Source organism: Zeugodacus cucurbitae, chromosome 3 (assembly GCF_028554725.1).
Source record: "Zeugodacus cucurbitae isolate PBARC_wt_2022May chromosome 3, idZeuCucr1.2, whole genome shotgun sequence".
NCBI lineage: Eukaryota > Metazoa > Arthropoda > Insecta > Diptera > Tephritidae > Zeugodacus > Zeugodacus cucurbitae.
In genome coordinates, this window is record NC_071668.1 from 77,640,147 (window position 1) to 77,660,556 (window position 20,410).

At 35.8% G+C, this 20,410-nt stretch overlaps 1 protein-coding gene across 3 annotated transcripts in view; it reads left to right on the top strand.

The window, feature by feature from the left end:
* Positions 1–20,410, top strand: part of LOC105211447 (uncharacterized) — a 46,486-nt gene that overhangs the window by 18,797 nt on the left and 7,279 nt on the right. For 2 of the 3 annotated variants that reach the window (XM_029039727.2, XM_054227098.1), the window contains exons 2-8: positions 10,304–11,832; positions 11,982–12,053; positions 12,825–12,968; positions 13,463–13,606; positions 15,792–15,863; positions 17,691–17,762; positions 19,447–19,515. In XM_029039727.2, the coding sequence (XP_028895560.2) occupies positions 10,646–11,832; positions 11,982–12,053; positions 12,825–12,968; positions 13,463–13,606; positions 15,792–15,863; positions 17,691–17,762; positions 19,447–19,515 (1,760 nt within the window). In that variant the 5' untranslated portion in view covers positions 10,304–10,645. The remainder of the gene's footprint in view (positions 1–10,303; positions 11,833–11,981; positions 12,054–12,824; positions 12,969–13,462; positions 13,607–15,791; positions 15,864–17,690; positions 17,763–19,446; positions 19,516–20,410) is intronic. The other variant, XM_054227099.1, reaches the window with a different exon arrangement.

Here is a 20,410-nt window from a genome sequence, read left to right on the forward strand (position 1 = left end):
ACAATATAATTGAAAACTATTGCTCAAACTATGAAAACATTTGGTTTTAATAGACTTTTCAGCGGTACAAAGTTTTTATGAAATTTTTGGTATAAATTTCGAACTTTTTCATTTTTCAATCACAGCCATTATTATAATATTTTTTTCACTAGTGGGCACTAAGTAAATTCATCACAATTGCGCCAAACCAATTTGTATTTGTGTTGCTTGGCGCACGCACCACAAACGCCACCAGTTGACATTAATTGCTACCCCACCGAATTGCGGCATTGACAGGCACATTTTCCAAGCACCCCAAATGCAAATAAAATCAAAAATTAAATGCACGACAAATATAAAGCAAATTGCTAAAGGCAGGAAATAAAGTAAAATAAATAGAATCAGCGAGTAGAACAGAGAGTGCTTCGCTTGTATTCATATGAGCTTTTAACTAGGAATGCGTTTAATTTAAAATATATACAGTGGTGTTTAAAAGCATACGGATCATTTTGTTCTGTTGCTGTGCCACAAAACTGGTATTAGATTATTAAATTTTTCAAGTTGTCTCCTTATAGCATTTATCAATTTATTTTATATATACAATTAGTAATAAATTACACTATAAACAATAAATAAATTCCTTTGTTAAATATTTCCAATATCAATATATGATATACATAAAATATTAAAATAATTTTAAAAATCAAAAATTATCAGTTATGTACCAAATAATTTATTTTAAATGTCTTCATTTATTTAATTTTAAATTTTATTTTTTTATAATTTATTTTTTCACTCCGCATTAATTATGTCATAAATTATGCCTGCAACAAATTTACTTGTCATTTTGTGTCGACTACAATTGCGGCAGTACATATTGCTACCGAAAAATCTGTTTGGCGCACTGCCAAGATGGTCAACAAGGCAAGCAGACTCAGCAACAATATGTTTTCGTACAATAAAAAAACACATATGGTGATATGTAGTGAGAATTTGCTGTTGTTTTAATACTCAATTTTGCTTGTAAACTTATAAAATCACTACAGAAAGCACTTAAAATGTTGCTGGAAATAGGAAATAAAAAATTGTGTGAAATGCTTATCTTTTCCATGATGTTTTTTTTTTTGTTTTCATATTTTTGGTTTAGAGTAAGAACTTTAAGGAGCAATACTAGTGTAACCTTTGAAAAATTAGGCGATTTTCGTGATTTTTTTTTTAAGAAAGTACTCGAGCAACTGTTTCGAAGTTTGTTGCACATAATAAGGAATATTTTCAGCTACATATATTTCAAATATTTTTTTACACAAATATTGTAAAATAACGGAGTTATATGCTACCTTCGGAGGTGCCAAAAAAAAGTTCCCCAACTGCTGACATGATTCCGACCGAATGAGTTGCTGAAACAACAAAATTCGAAAAGGGTATTAATGTTAAATATATTTCCTATACAATGACCTCCGATTTTTGAAAAATATCAAAAATTGACAAAATGGCGTAGTTCTGAAAAAAAAATCTTTTTTTTAGGTAAAAAAATGGTATTTTTTTAAATGCCAAATTGACAAGTTTCAACCAATCAAAAAGGTCATTGTATAGTAAATATATTCAAGAATACTCAGTTTAAATTGGATGTCAGCAATTTTACGAAATGTCGTGTATAAATTATCGAATAAGCATAAAATAAAAAAAAAAATCGATTTTATGAAAATTTCACACTTCGAAGATGAATTTGTTGTATTTCTTTTTTTTAAATTTTATTAAATAATATACTACTCCACTCACAATGAAACACCACTTAAACTGTCTACCATTACATATCAGCCGCCTTAACCTTCCTCAATGCAGTAGCACAAGCTTTCAGCACGACCACCAAAGCTCTTAACAACAACTTGCTTTCCACTTAAACGCATTTATCAGCCTAAAATAATTTAAAATTTCAAGAATCAGCTACAAAATGAAATTCATTCACAATTTCACATTTTCATTCATTTCATTATTTAATATTTAAATAAGTACAATAACAAATAACAAAAGCTCAGAATGCTAAGAAAGCAATTAGTAATGTTTAATAAACAAGAAAAATTCGCAATGTCACCGCATTTGTATAAATATATAGACATTTTTTTTTTATAATTATAAATGTTAATATTTATAGTCTCGTGGAATGCGGGACTTTGAAGGCCCGCCAGACCATTTGGCACCAACAATTTGCTGTGCACATGTTTTTAGCACTTTGTGGCGTTGTATTTGAGGCATGCCATGGCACTTTTATCAATGAAAGTTTTCAAATTCATTCATATTTTCCAGAGACCCAGGTGATTCTTGAAGAAATTGCTTGGAAAATTTCAGAATTTTTAGTGTGTGAAAATTTTAGAAAAAAAGGCAATTGAAAAATAAGCATATATGCCTATGACTATAGAAATGTGTATAGAATACTTGAGACTTCGTTTACAGACTATGTTTTTATCTCCTTTGTGAGTCTATTTAAGAATTCATTGCGCCAATAACTTTGGAAATGACTGTGACAATAGATCGACTCCATTCATTAGAGGTATTTCACAGGCTCAGAAAGATAAATTCGTATTTTTCTTTTGAAGATAATAAGTAATTATTTAATAATTAATTTATAAAGTAACAAGAAATTTATTTATTTTTTCTTTATTTAAACAGCTTTACCACAACTACTTGTTATATTTTTTCTATTATTAGAAAGGTATATAATTGATGGTATCAAACATTTTCTTTCCACCTTTGTCGACGTCATTGCTCGCTCCACCCCACATTTGCACACGATTATCACTTTATAATAACATACAATTAAAACACGCACACACAGCTTCGACTGGCAAAAACACGAGTGATTAAGAAGCCAGCGATTGAGCTGGCCACCTGCCGTGCCCTGGGGAGTCGTGAACGCGATAAGCATTACAGGCAGATAATGTGCGATAATTGCAAACGCGTTCAGAGAGATGTGTGTGTGTCAATATGTGAGCATACAAATTTCTTTATTGCCACACATTACTCATTCAAATACCACACTAATTTAAATAGAAATACGCCAGCAATGATTTTAAAACATTTTTTTTTTGCTTTTTTTTGAAGAAAGCACTTTTCGTGAAACAAACGAGAGCGCGTGTACAACCATTGTATGGCGGATAAGCGTGATTGTTTGAATATAATGATAGTCATAATTGCTTTTAGCGCAGCGCAATATGCTCGAGTGGCTTTTGTATGACGAGCAGAAGTTTATTTGATCGGTTCAAATGTAATTTTTTTTATAAATTTTTTTTTATTTTTCTGAATTTGAAGTGTTTTTGTTTTTGCGTGAAATGTGAGTGTAATACAACCGCTTTCAACGCCGTAAGCATATTTGTGGCCTTTCATTACATTTTTTTTTATATTTTTCACTGCAAATTATAACAAAAAAGAAGCTTGAGTTTATTAACACGCGTAATTATTTATGCTTTTATGCTGCTTTCAGCAAACATGTAATTATAATTTGACTCATTCTAGCTGCACATTGCATATACTCATACTCAAATTTGAGTATTGAACTGTGAAGGCCCCGCAACGCGTCATTGATATCGCATATGACTATAATTTGACAGCCACGATAATTGAATGCCAATTCGGCGATTTATTTGAAAAATTTCAACACGCATTAAATGCGATAAAATCAAAACTCACTTAATGACAGCTCAATTTACATATTTAGTATGCAACATGCAGTCGCTTTATGCACCCACAACTGCATCGAGGCTTACTTGGCATACGCTGAAAGCGCTGAATAGGCTTTTCATTACCTTATGCAGTTATTTTGTATGTAATGAGCGGAGTTGTTGGAAAAAATTCTATCAAAATTTAATTTTGTATGCAGTTTGAATGAAAAATTTGCTCAAAGAACCCGGCGCATGTTGGAATTTTGAAGGTAATTTGTTCTTGGCCTTGTTAACTGATGCATTTCGGAATGCAGTGTAAATTGAATGCAATTGAATTTGATGTCTATATGATTTCCTATACAGCGAATGAAAAAATGGGAATCTTCTATCAATTGTTGATATTCAAGACGTGCAGTAATATATAATCGATTTATTTGGAGTTCTGAACTGAACAACAGTTTTAGTTTAATTCTACGAAGTTTTATCGAGTTCGAAATTCAATTAAGCTATTTACTTTGACAGAAACAGAAAATGTTTGCAATAATAAATATATGTATATCCAGATGTAAAGGGAGCTTAATAACACTCACAGCGAAAGATTTCTAAAATCGGACCAGTACTTTTTGAAAAATATATTTTGATAGCCTTGATAGCCTTCGAGCTATCAACTTAGCACTTAGCTGCTAAGTGCATAATAATATTATTGTTTAATATTTTCTTCCATAATTTATAATATTTTTTATAAGCTCCAATCGGAGTTATATATTTTTATTTTGGAGACGAACTTCGAAAAAGTTAGAAATTACATTTTCACTTATGACTCGATCTCTTGAAATAAACTGCTTTGGTTCAATACCCAGTCGAGTGTTGTACAGTGTATCTGGGTCAAGTGGTAGGTATTTTGTCAGAGAGACCTTTTTTATATGAGAGACCTTGTGATTGGCGTTGAACCGTTTAGCCGGTTATAGCCGAATCGATGAGTGCGCGCCACTCCTCTCTTTCCTTCGCAGTTCGGCGCCAGTTGGAGATTCCAAGTGTAACCAGGTCGCTCTCCAACTGGTCCCTCCAATGGATCGGAGGCCTTCCCCTTCCTCAGCTTCCTCCGGCGGGTACTGCATCGAACACTTTCAGAGTTGGAGTGTTTTCGTCCATTCGGACAACATGACCTATCTTGATTTTTTTATTCGCTGAACTACAACTCATACAGCTCATCGTTCCATCGTCTGCGGTATTCCCCGTTGCCAATATTCTGAGGACCATAAATCCTGCGCAAAATTTTCCTCTCGAAAACTTCTAGTGTCGTCTCATCTTATGTTGACATCGTCCAAGCTTCTGCACCATAAAGCAGGACGGGAATGATAAGCGACTTGTAGAGTTTGATTTTTGTTCGTCGAGAGAGGACTTTACTTTTCAATTGTCTACTCAGTCCAAAGTAGCACCTGTTGGCAAGAGTGATTCTGCGCTGGATTTCGAGGCTGACATTGTTGATGTGGTTGATACTGGTGAGAGACCTTAGTGAACTGAAAAACATAACAGTTCGAAGAGAAATACAAAAGGTCTTGTGAAAAAATACTCACTGCTCGGGATATATAAAAAAAATAAAATAATAAAAGCAGCCTAAATAACTAAAAAAAAAAAAACAATTTTTTTCAACAAAATGCCATTTTTCACCAAAAATAAATAAATTAAAGCTAAAGCACTCCACATTGATTACATTGAAGGGTGGCGCTGCTGTAGCACGTTACAAATTGCGTGAATTTAAATTGAAAGCGAATGCGCAACGACACAACAAGCAACTAAAAATGTTAAACAATTCAAGAAACAAAAAACAAAAAATACAAAATAAATATTTAATAAAAATATTGAAAAACAATTTGAGCGCCGTTGGCAGTACTATAAACAACCAGCTGACATTAATGCAAAAAACACGCAAAACGCGAATTCAATAAGCGCGCCTGTTGCTGCCAATGCATGTTTGTTTAAGCGCGTAAAACGTATGCATAGCTGACGCAACGCGCTGTCGAAGCGCCTCACACACGCGCATGCGCATGCAGCCTGCAGCAGTCGATCGCTTCTGTTGCTGTCATTTCATTCATTGAAAGCAACCGCTGCAACGGTAGCGCTCAAATGGCGCTCCCCCAAACCGCCGCTGCAGTTGCTATGGCAGAAAACTCGTTTAGCAACATGTTCGAGCTGGCACTTCTCTGCCGATTATTTTTAAGCATTCACTTGCATTTCGGTGAAGCATTTTGTTGCGCCCATTTTGGCATATTTCATACAGATTTCGGCGGACATAATTACATAGACAGAGCTTTTTTTACAGAGATTTAACTTGCAATTGTTTGTGTTTTGGTTTATCAAAGGAGCTACAAACCATTTATCATTAGTTATTCACTTGACTTCTGTGCTGTACAAGCAAAACGCGACGTCAAACTTTGAAAAAAAAATTTGAAAAAAACTCTCAATACTTGTAAGTTTCAAAAACTCTGGCATAAAATTAACATTTTTAATTAATTCCAGCATGACATCGAGCATAGTACGCGCTTGAGTGCTGCATGCCTGTGCGCGTTTGTCGGTGTTTGAGTGTATTGTGTGTATGTAAAACTGCATTTTCGCCCGCCTGTTGAGTGTCAAATTGCCATGGACCATGGACCGGCAATTATTTATGAGTCTACAAGTGAAAATTTATGGCCAACAAGCAAATTAGTGGAAAATTGATTGGCATTCAGTGGAGTTGGTAATTTTAGTAGCAAAGTTGACTGAACAAACGAAAAACTAAGTAAATAAAAAATATACCGTTAAACACATTCAAAACTTAAACGTTCCAAATTTTGGGAATAAACAACAGCAACAACAAAAACGGCGATTGAGAATGCTTCCCGTTGCGGGTCTGCATGTGGCAAGTGGCAAGTGTGCGTTTATGCGGTTTGGATAGAATTATTTTTATGACCTCATAAAATTACCGTTATACTTAACGTTAAAGTGCAAGCGCCTGGTGTGCAGCGCATACAAAAAAACGCACATGTCACACACACACACACACACACCAGCATTTGCAACACCGGCACGCGGCGAAAAGCGCAATAACAGCGAGGTGTTTACCCATGAGCTTGTGTGTTTTTATGCGCAAACGGAAAATTTTTACGAGTGCCTGTGTGTGTAGTTTTTGCCCGTGAGCGCATCGGTAAGCATATAAGTAAATAAATAACACACACACATAAACGTTTAAATGTTGCTGGCAAAAAGTTAGCAGCCACTGAGGCAGCCGTAGGCCCGCCATCCCATAAAACTTTTGCTATTTAGGGGCTCAAAGTGTGCGGTGTTGAAGGATAAATGCGTTCAGATGCCAGGCGGAGCTTTAATGTTGCGGTGAGCCACAATGACTGGAGTTTGTAAGCAAAACAAAAACAAAAACAACAATAAAAATATAATGTGTGTTTATAGTTTTACGTTGGCAAATATATAAAACTAGATAACTAAAAAGCAACAACAAAAAGCGAAAACAGTTTTATGAGTTTCTTCACTTTGAACATATTTCAACTTTAACGAATAAATTTAATCCATCTATCTATTAATCCATAAATAATAAAATTAAATCTTAGCTGAAGCATAAAATAATATTTTTTTTTTTCAATTAACCACGCCTACTTTCGGGGCATAATAGTTATATTTTGAACCAAGAGCCAACAACGTTTAATTGAGATATAAGTCCTAAAAAACTCTCTCAAAATTTTACATCAAAAAATTAAAAAAAAAGTGACTGCATGTGAACGCTTCCTATTTTTTGCTGCCACTGTTTCATAAGCATAATATTAGCCTGTACTGCACAATCTGCTTAAAAATGTAGCTCACATGTACATATATTTTTTATATTTATATATTAAATATGCAAAGTGGCTGACGCTTGGGCACAATTCGCCATATTTTTGCAGAGATTTTCGGCTTTAGAGGCCAATATGAATAGCAGAAGATAGGACTTGCTTATGTGTGTGTCGAATATGTCCATGCAGACTATTGTTTCATGTATAATGCACACACATAGGTGTCTAGGTATTATAACTTTCTATATGTTCAATAAATAAACCAGTTCTCCTGTCGTCGAATCCAAATAGATAGAAAAATATTGAATTTATAAATATTATGAAATTATTTTATGATGTGTACTTTTATATTTGAACAATGGTTTTGGTCCAGAGTTGAACTAAGATTCGCTTTTTATACATATATTTATTGAACACGAGCTCACCATAATTCAGACTGAATCCATAGTGTTCGTCAGGTTGTGTTGATTACGGAGCTGATTCCGATAAAGTCTAGGGAAGCTATCAATTGGACTGCTGAGGAAGTCGGTTCTTTGGGATGCTAAGTAGTCCTAGGGAAAAAAGATTGATTCTCATATTTGTAGAGGCGGATTTTTAGACAGGATAACCGAAGCGTTTCATCTTCAGTAAATCAATATCTGGAGATTGAATGAGAACGTATGTTTCTACCTAAACGTTCTCTATTCAAACTTGGTTGTTTGCTTCCGAAAAGATGTTTATACTCACCACATAACATATGTATGCATGTATGTATGTCTATTCGATAGTAGCCAGGTCGAACTTCAGTAATGGCGATAAGATGAACCTTGCTACAGGCTTCAACCCAGTTAGTAGGAGACCGCAACACTTAAAAATACAAGTTTCTAATAAGGAAATAATAACCGTCGGCTTTGTTGTTGGGCTGTGATATATAATTATTTGAGATTAATATTAGGTTGGCAAATAACTCCGTTCTTGATTTTTTGCTCTTTATTCAATGCTTTATAAAAAGTGTTACGGATTTAGTTCAAATATGCGCCGTTTCGTTCGATAATCTGTTTCCATCTAAACGGCAATTTCGTAATACATCCTTCGTAGAAGCTCTCCTCCTTATTTGCGAACAACTCGGATAGCCACTTTTCACAAACCTCTTTTGAGTTCAACTCTACACCATCAAGGGCCTTCGCCATGGACAGGAACAGGTAGTAATCACTTGGCGCTATGTCCGGGCGATATGGAGGATGCGATAAAACCTTCCATCCGAGCTCCCTTCTGATGAGTCATCAACGAAGTGTGTACTCTGGCGTTGTCCTGGTGGAACACTACACCCTCCCTGTTGACAAATTCTGGACGCTTCTGGTCGATCGCCTGCTTTAAACGGTTCAGTTGTTTGCAGTAGATGGTAGAATTAAGCGTCTGGTCATATGGGTGCAGCTCATAGTGGATGATTCCCTTCCAATCCCACCAAACACAAAGCAAACACTTCCTGGCCGTCAATCCTGGCTTGGCCACTGTTTAGGATGATTCACCGGCCTTCGACCACGACCACTTTCGCTAGATATTGTCGTATGTGATCCATTTTCCGTCGCCAGTCAACATTCGCTTCAAAAATGGTTCGATTTCATTCCGTTTCAGCAACATATCGCAGGAGTTGATGCGGTCCAGGATGATTTTTTGCGTCAAATCATGCGGCACCCAAATATCAAGCTTTTTTGTGTAACCAGCCTTCTGGAGATGGTTTAAATTGGTTTGGTGACTAACCTCTATCGCCATCCGCAGTTCGAAGTGATAGTGTACCATCCCCCAAAACACCATTAATCTCACGGAACGTTTCTGTAATGGATTTGCCTTTAACGAATGAAAACTTTAAAATAGCGCGAATTTCGGCGTTAGTGAACTCCATGTTTACACGTCTATAACTGTTGAACCGAATACCCCAGCTAATCATCCATAGCGTCGTTTTGTAGGTAATGCCAAGACCTTTCACAGATGTTGATAATATTGCCAGATACGAGTTCTGTAGCGCCTAATACATAGTCGCAAAATTCGAAAGACAAAAAGGCGGAAGGGAGATTTTGCCAACCCAATATTTCTTTTCTTAAATTTTTATTTTGAAGTAATTTAATTTATTTTTATTTAAACTTAATTTTTTATTTACAATTTTTTCTCAAACAAATTTTGCAAAATATACATATTTGTATAGCAAGTGAAATCCTCACTATATTCCGCCAGCTAGCGATTATAGTACTATAATTAATTCTCTGATCGTTTTTGTATGGCATAATTGTTGTTCTCACGAAATTCCGAGTCAATCAAATTGATATGCTATTTGCACAACATTGCAATTTGGACAAAAAGAAAACGCGCCTTGACCGTAAAATTTCTTTGAGCGGAGCAAAAAATATATGTATATGCACACACATATGTATATCTGTTTGTGCATAAATGGAGTGAAAGGTGAATTCTTATTCAAAATGTGTTTATCTATTAAATGCAATGAAATGCAGCTGTCAGGGATTTGATTGATGGCAAAGTAATTGCCAGAGCTGCAAGATGCTTTCGTGTGTTTGTATAAATTTAAAAAGCCTGAAATGAAGAGAAGAGCTGCTGTCTTCTCTGACCATAACTAAATAGTTTCTGTTGCTTATTTGAAATATTTTAGACAGAAATGGTGAAGACTTATTCAAAATAGTTTAGAGAGATAAATTCCATCGCTTTTGAGTTTTCAAGAAAGCATTCCTCACAAAGGAGACAGTAGATCCCATAAAACAAAATACATTATTTAACTTTTCATTTGTTCCAAAAGTATAAAACCCTTCCAACATTTGTCGTAGCAAAGTGATAAACTCGTTTTCATTTCTCTTGCAGCTTTCTCAGCAAATCAACGGCGGTTATCTTACAACAACCAAAGCGTAACCCGAGCAACTTTGACATCGGCGACATCTGTTCAATCAAACGGCAAACAACGAAGAACTTAAATACTTTTCCAAAGAACATCTGTAAAGTAGTGGAAATAAGTAAAAGAAATAGAATGATAAGTTGTTCGTAAAACCCTCGCACACCGCATCGATTACACTCTAGCAGTCTATATCGCCTCCAACTGTCACTACACACCGTTGTTGTTGTTATTGTCTGCTCGTCGCCAGCGTTAGTAGTTTTGTCGTCATGTATGCGAAATGTGTTGCACACACTACTGTCATTAAATGACAAATGTTTGGCAGCATCAATCAGTGGCGAAACGGAAAACAACAACAACAACACAGTCAACTGTCAACACAACAAAAAGCAAATAAGAAGCAGCAGCGAAACAGAGCGACGCAGCAGAGCAGATCGCGTCGTGGACGGTTAGCGCTCGTCAATTGCACTGGTGACGGCATGGCCATTAGCCGGGGGCGCGGCAATAGCACGCACTCTTGGTTTCTACTCAAAGATTCGGTGATATTCGTGTTGGTGTTGTGCGCATTGCAGTTGCTGCTAAGTAAGCTGGCAATAAGCGCGGAGATGCTGCAAACAGCCGAAGGTGTTGAACGGCGGCCTGGCGCTGTCGCTACCGCAGTTAGCGATAGCAATGCACTAGACGCCGTGGAACGCCAGATGGCGCAGTTTGTAGAGAAATTATTGCTTGGTGAACATTCTGTGGCGGAAACCAAAGAAGCGGCTGAGCAGCATGCGCGCGCCAGCAACAGTATTAGTATTAACCAGCAAAGTAGTAGGCGTAGCAGTAGTGATAGCTTAAGTAACGGTAGTTTAAGCAATGATAACAAACACAACACAAACAACACAGCCAACATAGCTCCAAATAAACTCGGCAACATCACGCGCGCGCCAGCGGATGCGCATAAATCAAGCGATAAACGAGTTGGTAAGCCGCAAACCACAAATGAAAGTGATACGCGCGAACTGAATAATATCGCAAATATACACAACAACACACAGCGTATGCTCGCCACCGCCACAGGCAAAACACACACATCACCGCCATCGGCTGTGGCTGGGAATGCCGCTGACAGCAAGCAAATGCAGCGCGCCGTCATCAGTATGCCCGAGCAGATACGTGAGAACGTCGTGCTGTCATCTGTCGATCCGGAAAAGGAGGCGCAGTTGTTGTACGAGCAAACACTGCTGGAGTATCATGGCAGCGTGCAGGCGGCCGCGGCGGCAAGCGGTGCGTCATCAACGGCCACAGCTGATAAGCCTGCGGCGGTGGACGATGGGCGTGCGTCATCGGTTGAGGGCGCGAACGCAGAGCGGCAACCACGCACTTTGCACAGCGTCTGTGAGGTGTGGACGCAGAAGCATTGCCACTGCACTGGCACGCTGGAGCGGCTGTCGCTCAGTTGTCGCGGCATTGGCGTTGTTGCGGTGCCCGTGGAGCTGCCAGACACCGTGGTGACACTGTAAGTACATTCATTACTCTCAAATTAGTTAGCAAATTCGACCGCATGACTTGCTAATTGCATGGTTTTGCTGTACGAAAATGATTTTTGATGATTTGTATGCTACTTCTAGAAATTAAACTCTTTCTTATATGCTTCATATTTCGCAGAGATCTGGGCAACAACAACATAACTATATTTGAGGCTAACACATTTTTCATGGTACCCAACCTCGAAGAACTGTAAGTGGAAAATAGTTTATAAGAATTACAGAAATTTGCAGAGAATTTTTGATTCCAGAAAAGTTGAATGAAAAAATATTAGTTCCAAGTCGAGATTTCGCTGAATTGTTAATTCTTTGGTACTTTGATTTCGGTTGTAAAGCCTCAAATAGTGTAAGGGAGTCCATTGTAGATTTTTGAGTGAGGAAGAGTGAGAGAGATGATGCGGAACTACGTTTAACGGACTAATAACCTCTTCAAAGCAACAGGTCATGCAAATCGCTCCTTTAAGATGTACTAAAAATGAAGACAAGATAGAGCGCCCAGTTTTCCTACTTACTGCTTGCTGAATTATTTCTTATATGGACTAGAGAATCGTTTTAAAAAGTTTGTTCATTGAGCTAATAGTAGTCTCATTAGTTAGTATGCTTACATGCACACGCACATTTATATCATATTTTTACATCAATTTTCTACAAGTGGCAGACTTGATGATCTTCTTCAACTTCAATTCATCTCCTTCATAGCTTTGAGTGCTTACTTTCGTTGGTAACACGTTTGTGCCACCGCCGCACACTCTCTTGTTCCATTCAACTTTGGTTAGATAAATGACTTTATTACCACATTTCAACACAACCGGCAATTAATAATGCCCATTTGGCAAGAACGAGGTGATGAGGCGCTGTTTCCTCACTGCCATGCAAATGGCCATGCACATTTTCTAGCTTAAATTTTTTTTATTTTTAACAATTTTTTTTGAGATATTTGTATTCTTTCATTCATTATTCACAGAACTTTATCCGACAATAGCATCATTAATATTGATCCGAATGCATTTTATGGACTTGGCAAATTGAAACGTTTGAATTTACAAAATTGTGGCCTTAAATCATTGCCAGCGCATACATTTCAAGGATTGAAAAATTTAATTTCACTGTAAGTACTCTAGAAATTCAAATAATTAAGCATAATACCTTTTTGTTGTTATTATTGGAGAATATATAAATATATGCAGAGACAACTCTATAGCACTTATAATTTTTATGAGCATAGTTATACTCATTTGAAATTATTACACGCTCAACTAATTTGGCTTACAGTATAGAGCGCCTTAATGTATGCTTCTTGCGTACGCATTAATACCCGGCACAGCAAAATCAAAATCAAAAAATAGGCCATTGCACTCAAAATTCTTTCAAGTAATTTGTTTTAAACAAAAAAATATTCAAACAAAATTTGAAAAGGTTTTTTATTTCTTTCAATATTGTCACTAGTAAAGTTATAAGCTTACTTTCCTGTTTTGTATTTTAATTTCTGCGCTGCCACGCTGCAACCGCACAAACTGCCACGCAACTGGATAAATATCCACACAAAATAACTGCAAATAAACAAAAAATTGTATGTGAATATTGTGAATGCAAATAACAAAGCCAGCTGAACGGCAACGCCTTAGCCAGCATGGACACGGACAGTCTGCAGCATCTGCCGAAATTACGCACGCTACGGCTTGAGGGCAATCTGTTCTATCGGATACCGGCAAACGCTTTGGCTGGATTAAAGACACTCGAAGCACTGTGAGCTATTACTTACACACACACTTACTTACTTGCTTGCTTACTTATGTACTTGCTCGTTATTGAATCACTTTTCTATGTACATGTCTATGTATGCATGTATTTCACACACGGCACGAACACACTTCACAGCTTGCTCCAAATTATATTTTCATAAATTCGGCTATTTTTCTATTAAAAAATAATATTATTGTTTAACACTCGAATGCACACTATCACAACTTTTGCGTGCATGTGTTAAGCACTTGATTTCATTGGCTTGTGAGTGCCGCATTTTGTCTGAAGTTCTTACATATTGAAAAAAAGTATTAAAAATTATGATAAGGCCTCTTATCACATGCATACATATAAGTACTAAGCCACTGCAGGCACTATTCTCAGTTTTTAGTTGTTCTTCTTGGAAGATTCTTCCTTGGAGAACAGCCATATAACCAAATCTAACCTAATCAACAGATATATATTCAAAATTGTAGTATTCAACAGTAATAACATTTTCGAATTCTATAATGAAAATAAATCAATATAATAAAGAAAAACCGTAAGATTTTCATATAAACCCCTTTATTTAACCTTTAATTTATAATATATTTGTACTTAATATATAATGTACTAGTCGACCGCCTCGGCTTCACACGGCTTTAAACAAACATTTCAAAAGTTATAAGTTTTTACACACACTCCCATACATATGTATGTACTTCCCGTTTCTTGCGTGGGTTCGTTTAAAATAGTAAAATGAAGAAAATTCGATCATGAAATTATATTTTATTTATAATGAGCCAAATCTTGATTACGATGTTTGATGTCCGATGAAGATAGCGGAATAAGACTTTACACCAATATCGATAAAGATTACAGAAACCGAAGTCTTCTATGAATAGGAAACATTTATGTTAAGCCCTGAAGCTAACGATGCTTCCGTCACTAAGCACTATATCGAACATCCGTTTCAGGTAAAATATTTCCGGTTGCTTCATTTCCGGTTCCGGCACATCATTCCCATATCTGGTTCCATCGGTTATCCCATATCTAGTTTCAGTTGGCTCATTCCGTTTTCGGATGCCCTACTTCCAGTTTCAGTAACCCATATTCCGCCACCCCATTTCCGGTTCCGCCAATATCGTTATCCATATCCGTTTCCCGATGCCGCATTTCCGGTTCCGGTGACATCATATCCGGTTACCCCATGAGGTCAATGACCCCACCCTGATCACGTGATGACATTTCAAGATCACGTGATATTTTTGTTTACAGGTCAATGACCCTTCACAGATCACGTGATATCACATCAAGGTCACGTGATATTTTTGTTTACATGTCAATGACCCCACCCTGATCACGTGATATCATTTCAAAATCACGTGATATTTTTGCTTACATTTTTGAGTGAGGTCAATGACCGCACCCTGATCACGTGATGACATTTCAAGATCACGTGATATTTTTGTTTACAGGTCAATGACCCCGCACAGATCACGTGATGTCACATCAAGGACACGTGATATTTTTGTTTACATGTCAATGACCCCACCCTGATCACGTGTTATCATTTCAATATCACGTGATATTTTTGTTTATAGGTCAATGACCCCACCTTGATCACGTGATGACATTTCAAGATCACGTGATACTTTTGTTTACAGGTCAATGACCCCGCACAGATCACGTGATGTCACATCAAGGTCACGTGATATTTTTGTTTACATGTCAAGATCACGTGATATTTTTACTCACATTTTTGAGTGAGGTCAATGACCGCACCCTGATCACGTGATATTTTTGTTTACAGGTCAATGACCCCACCCTGATCACGTGATGTCACATCAAGGTCACGTGATATTTTTGTTTACATTTTTGGGTGTGTTCTTTGGTTTCCGATGTCTTTCTCTCGGATTATGAAGTGAGCTTGTATATTTCTAATATTTTCAGATTCAGATTAAGATTCTCCATCACGGAGTCTTTTTGTTACCTTCACCTGGGAACTATTTCCAGAAAGTTTAGACTATAGCAATAAATATAGCCTATGTTATTCGAGATGAATGCAGCTTTCGAATGGTGAAATAATTGAAATCGGCACAGTAGTTTCTGAGATTATTCATTACAAACATACATACAAATCTTTCCTCTTTATAATAGTCGTATAGATTAATAATAATTAATATTTTATATATGAAAATGTTTGTAGAAATCTTGGCAGTAACCTTCTGACAATAATTAACGATGACGACTTCCCACACATGCCAAATTTAGTGGTGCTGTAAGTATGAATGTTAATTATATTAAATAATCTTATATGGAATTTTTAATATACTGGTATTATTATTAAGTTTATTTGTCAAATAATTTTATGCGATTTGTATAAGGAAAAATATATTAATTTATATTATTTCACCATACAACTTATTTATGTTTAAAATCGAATAATTTTACTATTTTTTTCATTCATCAAAAATGTCTAAAGAAATGTTAATTTAAATACATTCTGATCTCAACAATTACAATAAAAAAAGATCGTATTACTTTATAACAAAAAAATTTTTGTAATAAAAACGCTATTTTCATCATCATAATTGCCACTGAGAGCGAAACACTGGTAGCATAACATAGATAACATCTTCGTAGTCAGAGATATATTTGCCCTAAAACATGCCTCTGTTTCAGCGATTGCCTCTCCATTTTAGCGAAATTTCTATCGACGACAGAGAATTTTTGTGAGATTTTTTGAAGAAAGGAAAAGGTGACAGAAGGCCAATTCTTGTAAAAAGAGTAGTTGATATTCGCGTACCTAAATTTCTATGAACCAGTTTATTTGCTTTCCTCAGAGTGTCAGCAATCTGCCGCCATCTTTTTTTGGTATCGGCAACATTTTTCCATCCAAAAGCAGTGTTTCCTTAACAACCGACATTTCTTCCTAAACATTCAGCAGGAATAAAGGAATGTCCAACTTATTCCAGTGTGAGAGCGCCTCAAAATTAGCGTTTTTTATAACAATAGCATTATAGCATTAGTGCCAGATCTGATTTGTTTTGGGGATTTAAATTAAAATACCCAACATTTATTCCGGTTAAAAATTTTTATACACTGAATATTTTATATACAAATTACCTATTTAAATTACATTTAGCGATATAATTGTATGTTATAGCAACCGCTTTCTGGCCTTTCAATAATATATAAGGTGAATTCATCCAGTGACAATTATTATTTTTTTTTTTAAATTTTCCATGGAAAATGGTTTCTCAATGCCACAAATCACAAAAAATTACTTCAACCACTTTGATATGTCGCGTTTTCATTTATGTTTATTGTTTTCAAATCTGTCGGCGGTTATAAATGTCTCCGTCCAATTATTTTTTTGCCAACATTTCAATCTGGACTTTCCAGTTTCTCAATTGCGAAACGTCAAAACCTCCTCATCTCGTCAAACTATCAAAGTTTAGGTAGTTTTGACGTTTGATATCGCGCTCTCACTTCCAGTGAGATGAGAGTTGTACATCTCTTTATCTCTGCATTCTGGGTTGTTGTAGAATCTGATAGTTGCCGGAATGAGAATTCAATCCGACAAAAAGTTCTGCTAGATGTCACGAATTCTGATATTATTGGTTTGATGTTCGAAACTGAAATTTTATTGGAATTTTCTAAAATCTTCCCATTTTCGTTTTCTCTATTTTCTTGTCCAATACAATAAGTAAGAATGAATTTACATCAAACTTTTCGTTTTTTATGAATATATGGAAGTAGTTGTATGTTTAAAATTCAAAAATTTTTATCTAATTAGTTTTGCCCCTGAAGTTGATTCGAATATTAGTTTTTCGAAAAGATGAAAATTCAATCAGATTCTGTGACACCATTGAATTGTGTTTGCTTTTCTGGCAATTAAGCAAGTTAGTTTGGGATTCAGCAACAACCTTGATATTTTTAAAAATTCAGAATCTTGTATTAAAGTTTCGAATGTTATTGAAATTGTTAAGAGTAATACAATAATAACATATTTCTTATTTTATAGTTAAATCAAATATGTTTTTTATACTAGCATATTGAATTTATCTTATATTTAAATATTTAAAATCCTTTAATTTTACAGTCTTTTGAAACGGAATCAAATAATGAAGATCTCCTCGGGTGCATTTACGAATCTGACAGCTTTAAAAGTGTTGTGAGTATCCAAACCTTGTAAATTATTAATTACGTATTGATTTATTGTATCCGGTGGTGAAGCACAGAGACACAATGGGACTCACCTACTTATTTTGATTTTGTGCTAGCTTCTACTTTTTTGGTTCTGAAATATTTCCATGTTCACGTTTCCCCTCCGGATTATAGATGGTTAGTTGGCTACTTTGGGGATGCCATTCGGTGGAGGTTTCCTAAATAGTTAAACTGTGTTTTCTATTAAATTTCATGAACATAAGTTAGTTATAGTAATAGAAATCAATCAGTTCATTGACTAAGCACACTTCCAACCCAGCAAAGTTTCAAACAGAGTACATGATTGAGTCCCCAACTAAATGGCATGGTAATTTTTTTTTATTAAAATGAGTGGCGGCAATAAAAATCCGAATCTTATCGGGAAAACATTTCAAAAGTGAAATTCGAATATGGCTTTGGGCCAGCTGACATGAAACTTATGTTATGGCTTTGCAGCAATTTAATAAACAAAATGGACGGTTCGAAACAAATGCGAACGCAAAACAAAGCAGCAGCAGCAGCAGCAGCAAAAAAATGAAGATGAATGCGCGCGGGTGGAGAGAAATGGCCAATAGCGAATTGAATTGAATCGAGAAAATGAGTGCAAAAAGGGCAGTAGCCAAAAGCAAATGCCAGTGGACTGAAATGGTTATTGGTGCGGCGATTCAATGCAGCAGCATAAAAATCGCTGCCAATTTATAAGCATAACAGTAAATTCAAAAAGCAGAAAAAAAAACAAAAACTAACACTAAAAGCATCTATGCAAAACGCATTGGAAATAAATGCGATGACAACTATTTATTACTGTATGTGTGTGAGTGTAGTGTGGCTAAGTGAAAAGTTGAGCGGGCTGAAAAGCGATAAAAACACGTTTTGAAAATATCACCACTTCAAGCATTTCTTTTTAACACAATTTTGCGACTTTTTTGTCTTCACTGAGCGCACACATACATATGTATATACATACCTAGAAATATATTTTATAAGATTTCGTTTACAAACTAAACTCTAAGTAGCTTCCAGTGCCAACACTCAACAGACATACAATTGCATACTTAGTATGTGTATACGACAGCTACTTTCTTGTTGTTGCTGAAAAGGTAAAAGTTGCAAGTTTTGTGGCGTCAATGCTTCCATAAAATCGAGTGCAAGTTATTTGCGGAAAACGCTTTTATTGTTGTTATTGTATAGTTTACGCTATGGAGCGCTTGAAATGTGGCCATTTCAAGTGACCACTGGAAGATAAATGCATTGTGAATGCACACGATAAGACATTCTGTTATTTATGGTATACATATGTGTACTACTTGGTTTGAATGGAATATACATATGTATTGCATACATGTACATACATATATTCATATGCTCACATCTGAGTAATCGCTAAGTTGCAAAAAGTGTAACATAATTCAATTGTTTTGTTGTTGTAGTAGTAGAATTGAAGTTATTGGGTTACTTTAGTGCATACCGCTGGCAGAATAAGGAATAAAAGCGATTAGATTGTGGTATTTTAATAAAAAAAAATATTTATGTTAAATATAGAGGGTGTTTTTTGAGTCCTGAAATATTTTTTTTTTCTTTATTTATACTTTTAATTCACTTTTTTTTCATTAATCTTTTCCTGCATAAATTCATTGCTGCCTGCCAACTAGAGAATTGGATGACAACTTAATCAACAGTCTGCCAGAGGGATTGAACAAACTAACGCATTTGCAAGAACTGTAAGTAATATTGTTGTGATTAACTGTTTAATTATGAATTTTTCACTGCATCGGTCATAATGAAATGATTCGAAATGTTTCGCTAATTCATTAATAGTCTATGTTCATATAAGTACTCTGGTCTAAATATTTGTGCGAACAAAAATATAAAGCTTTTCAAGTTTAGCCATTAGTGAGTTCAATGTCATATGTATGCATGCAAATTTATATACCTCTTTGGATATATAATCATCTTTGTGGATATAATCATACAAATATCAGCCTTAATTTACACTTCAGACATCAAATGTTGCCAGTTTTTATAGTTATTGTCTCTGCATTTTCTCTAGTTACCCACAATCGAAATGTTACTCATACGCCATGTAGTTATTTAGCGGTCAACTAATGATGAAATAAGCCGCATCTTTCGCTTATATTTAGGACGACATGTAAAATTAAGATAATAAAATACAAACAGACATATGTATATTTAATTTCGAATGTTTGTATTTGTTCGACGACGCTGTGTGCTTGTCTGCAATTTATCGCATGACACCAGCGCCAGCTGACGATGACATAACGCAGGAGCAATGTACTTGACTTAAACATCAATGGGCGTAATTTGAAATTAGTGTAAATTCCGAGTTGTCGCCACAAGCTGTTGCCAAAGACAAATAGTGCAGCAACAAATTGTTGTTGACAAAACAAACACACACACATTCATATGGACACGATTGCTACAACTGTAAACACAGTCTTGAAAGGAGCACAACATCTACTTGTTTATCTCCTTAAGACACGTATCGGGAATACATATGTATCTGTGTGCACGTGCGCACTTGCGGACTCGATAATTCAGCTGACACGGTAAGCTATGCCGCTCTTAGCAGGTTGTCAGCTCAACTAACTTCGCAGC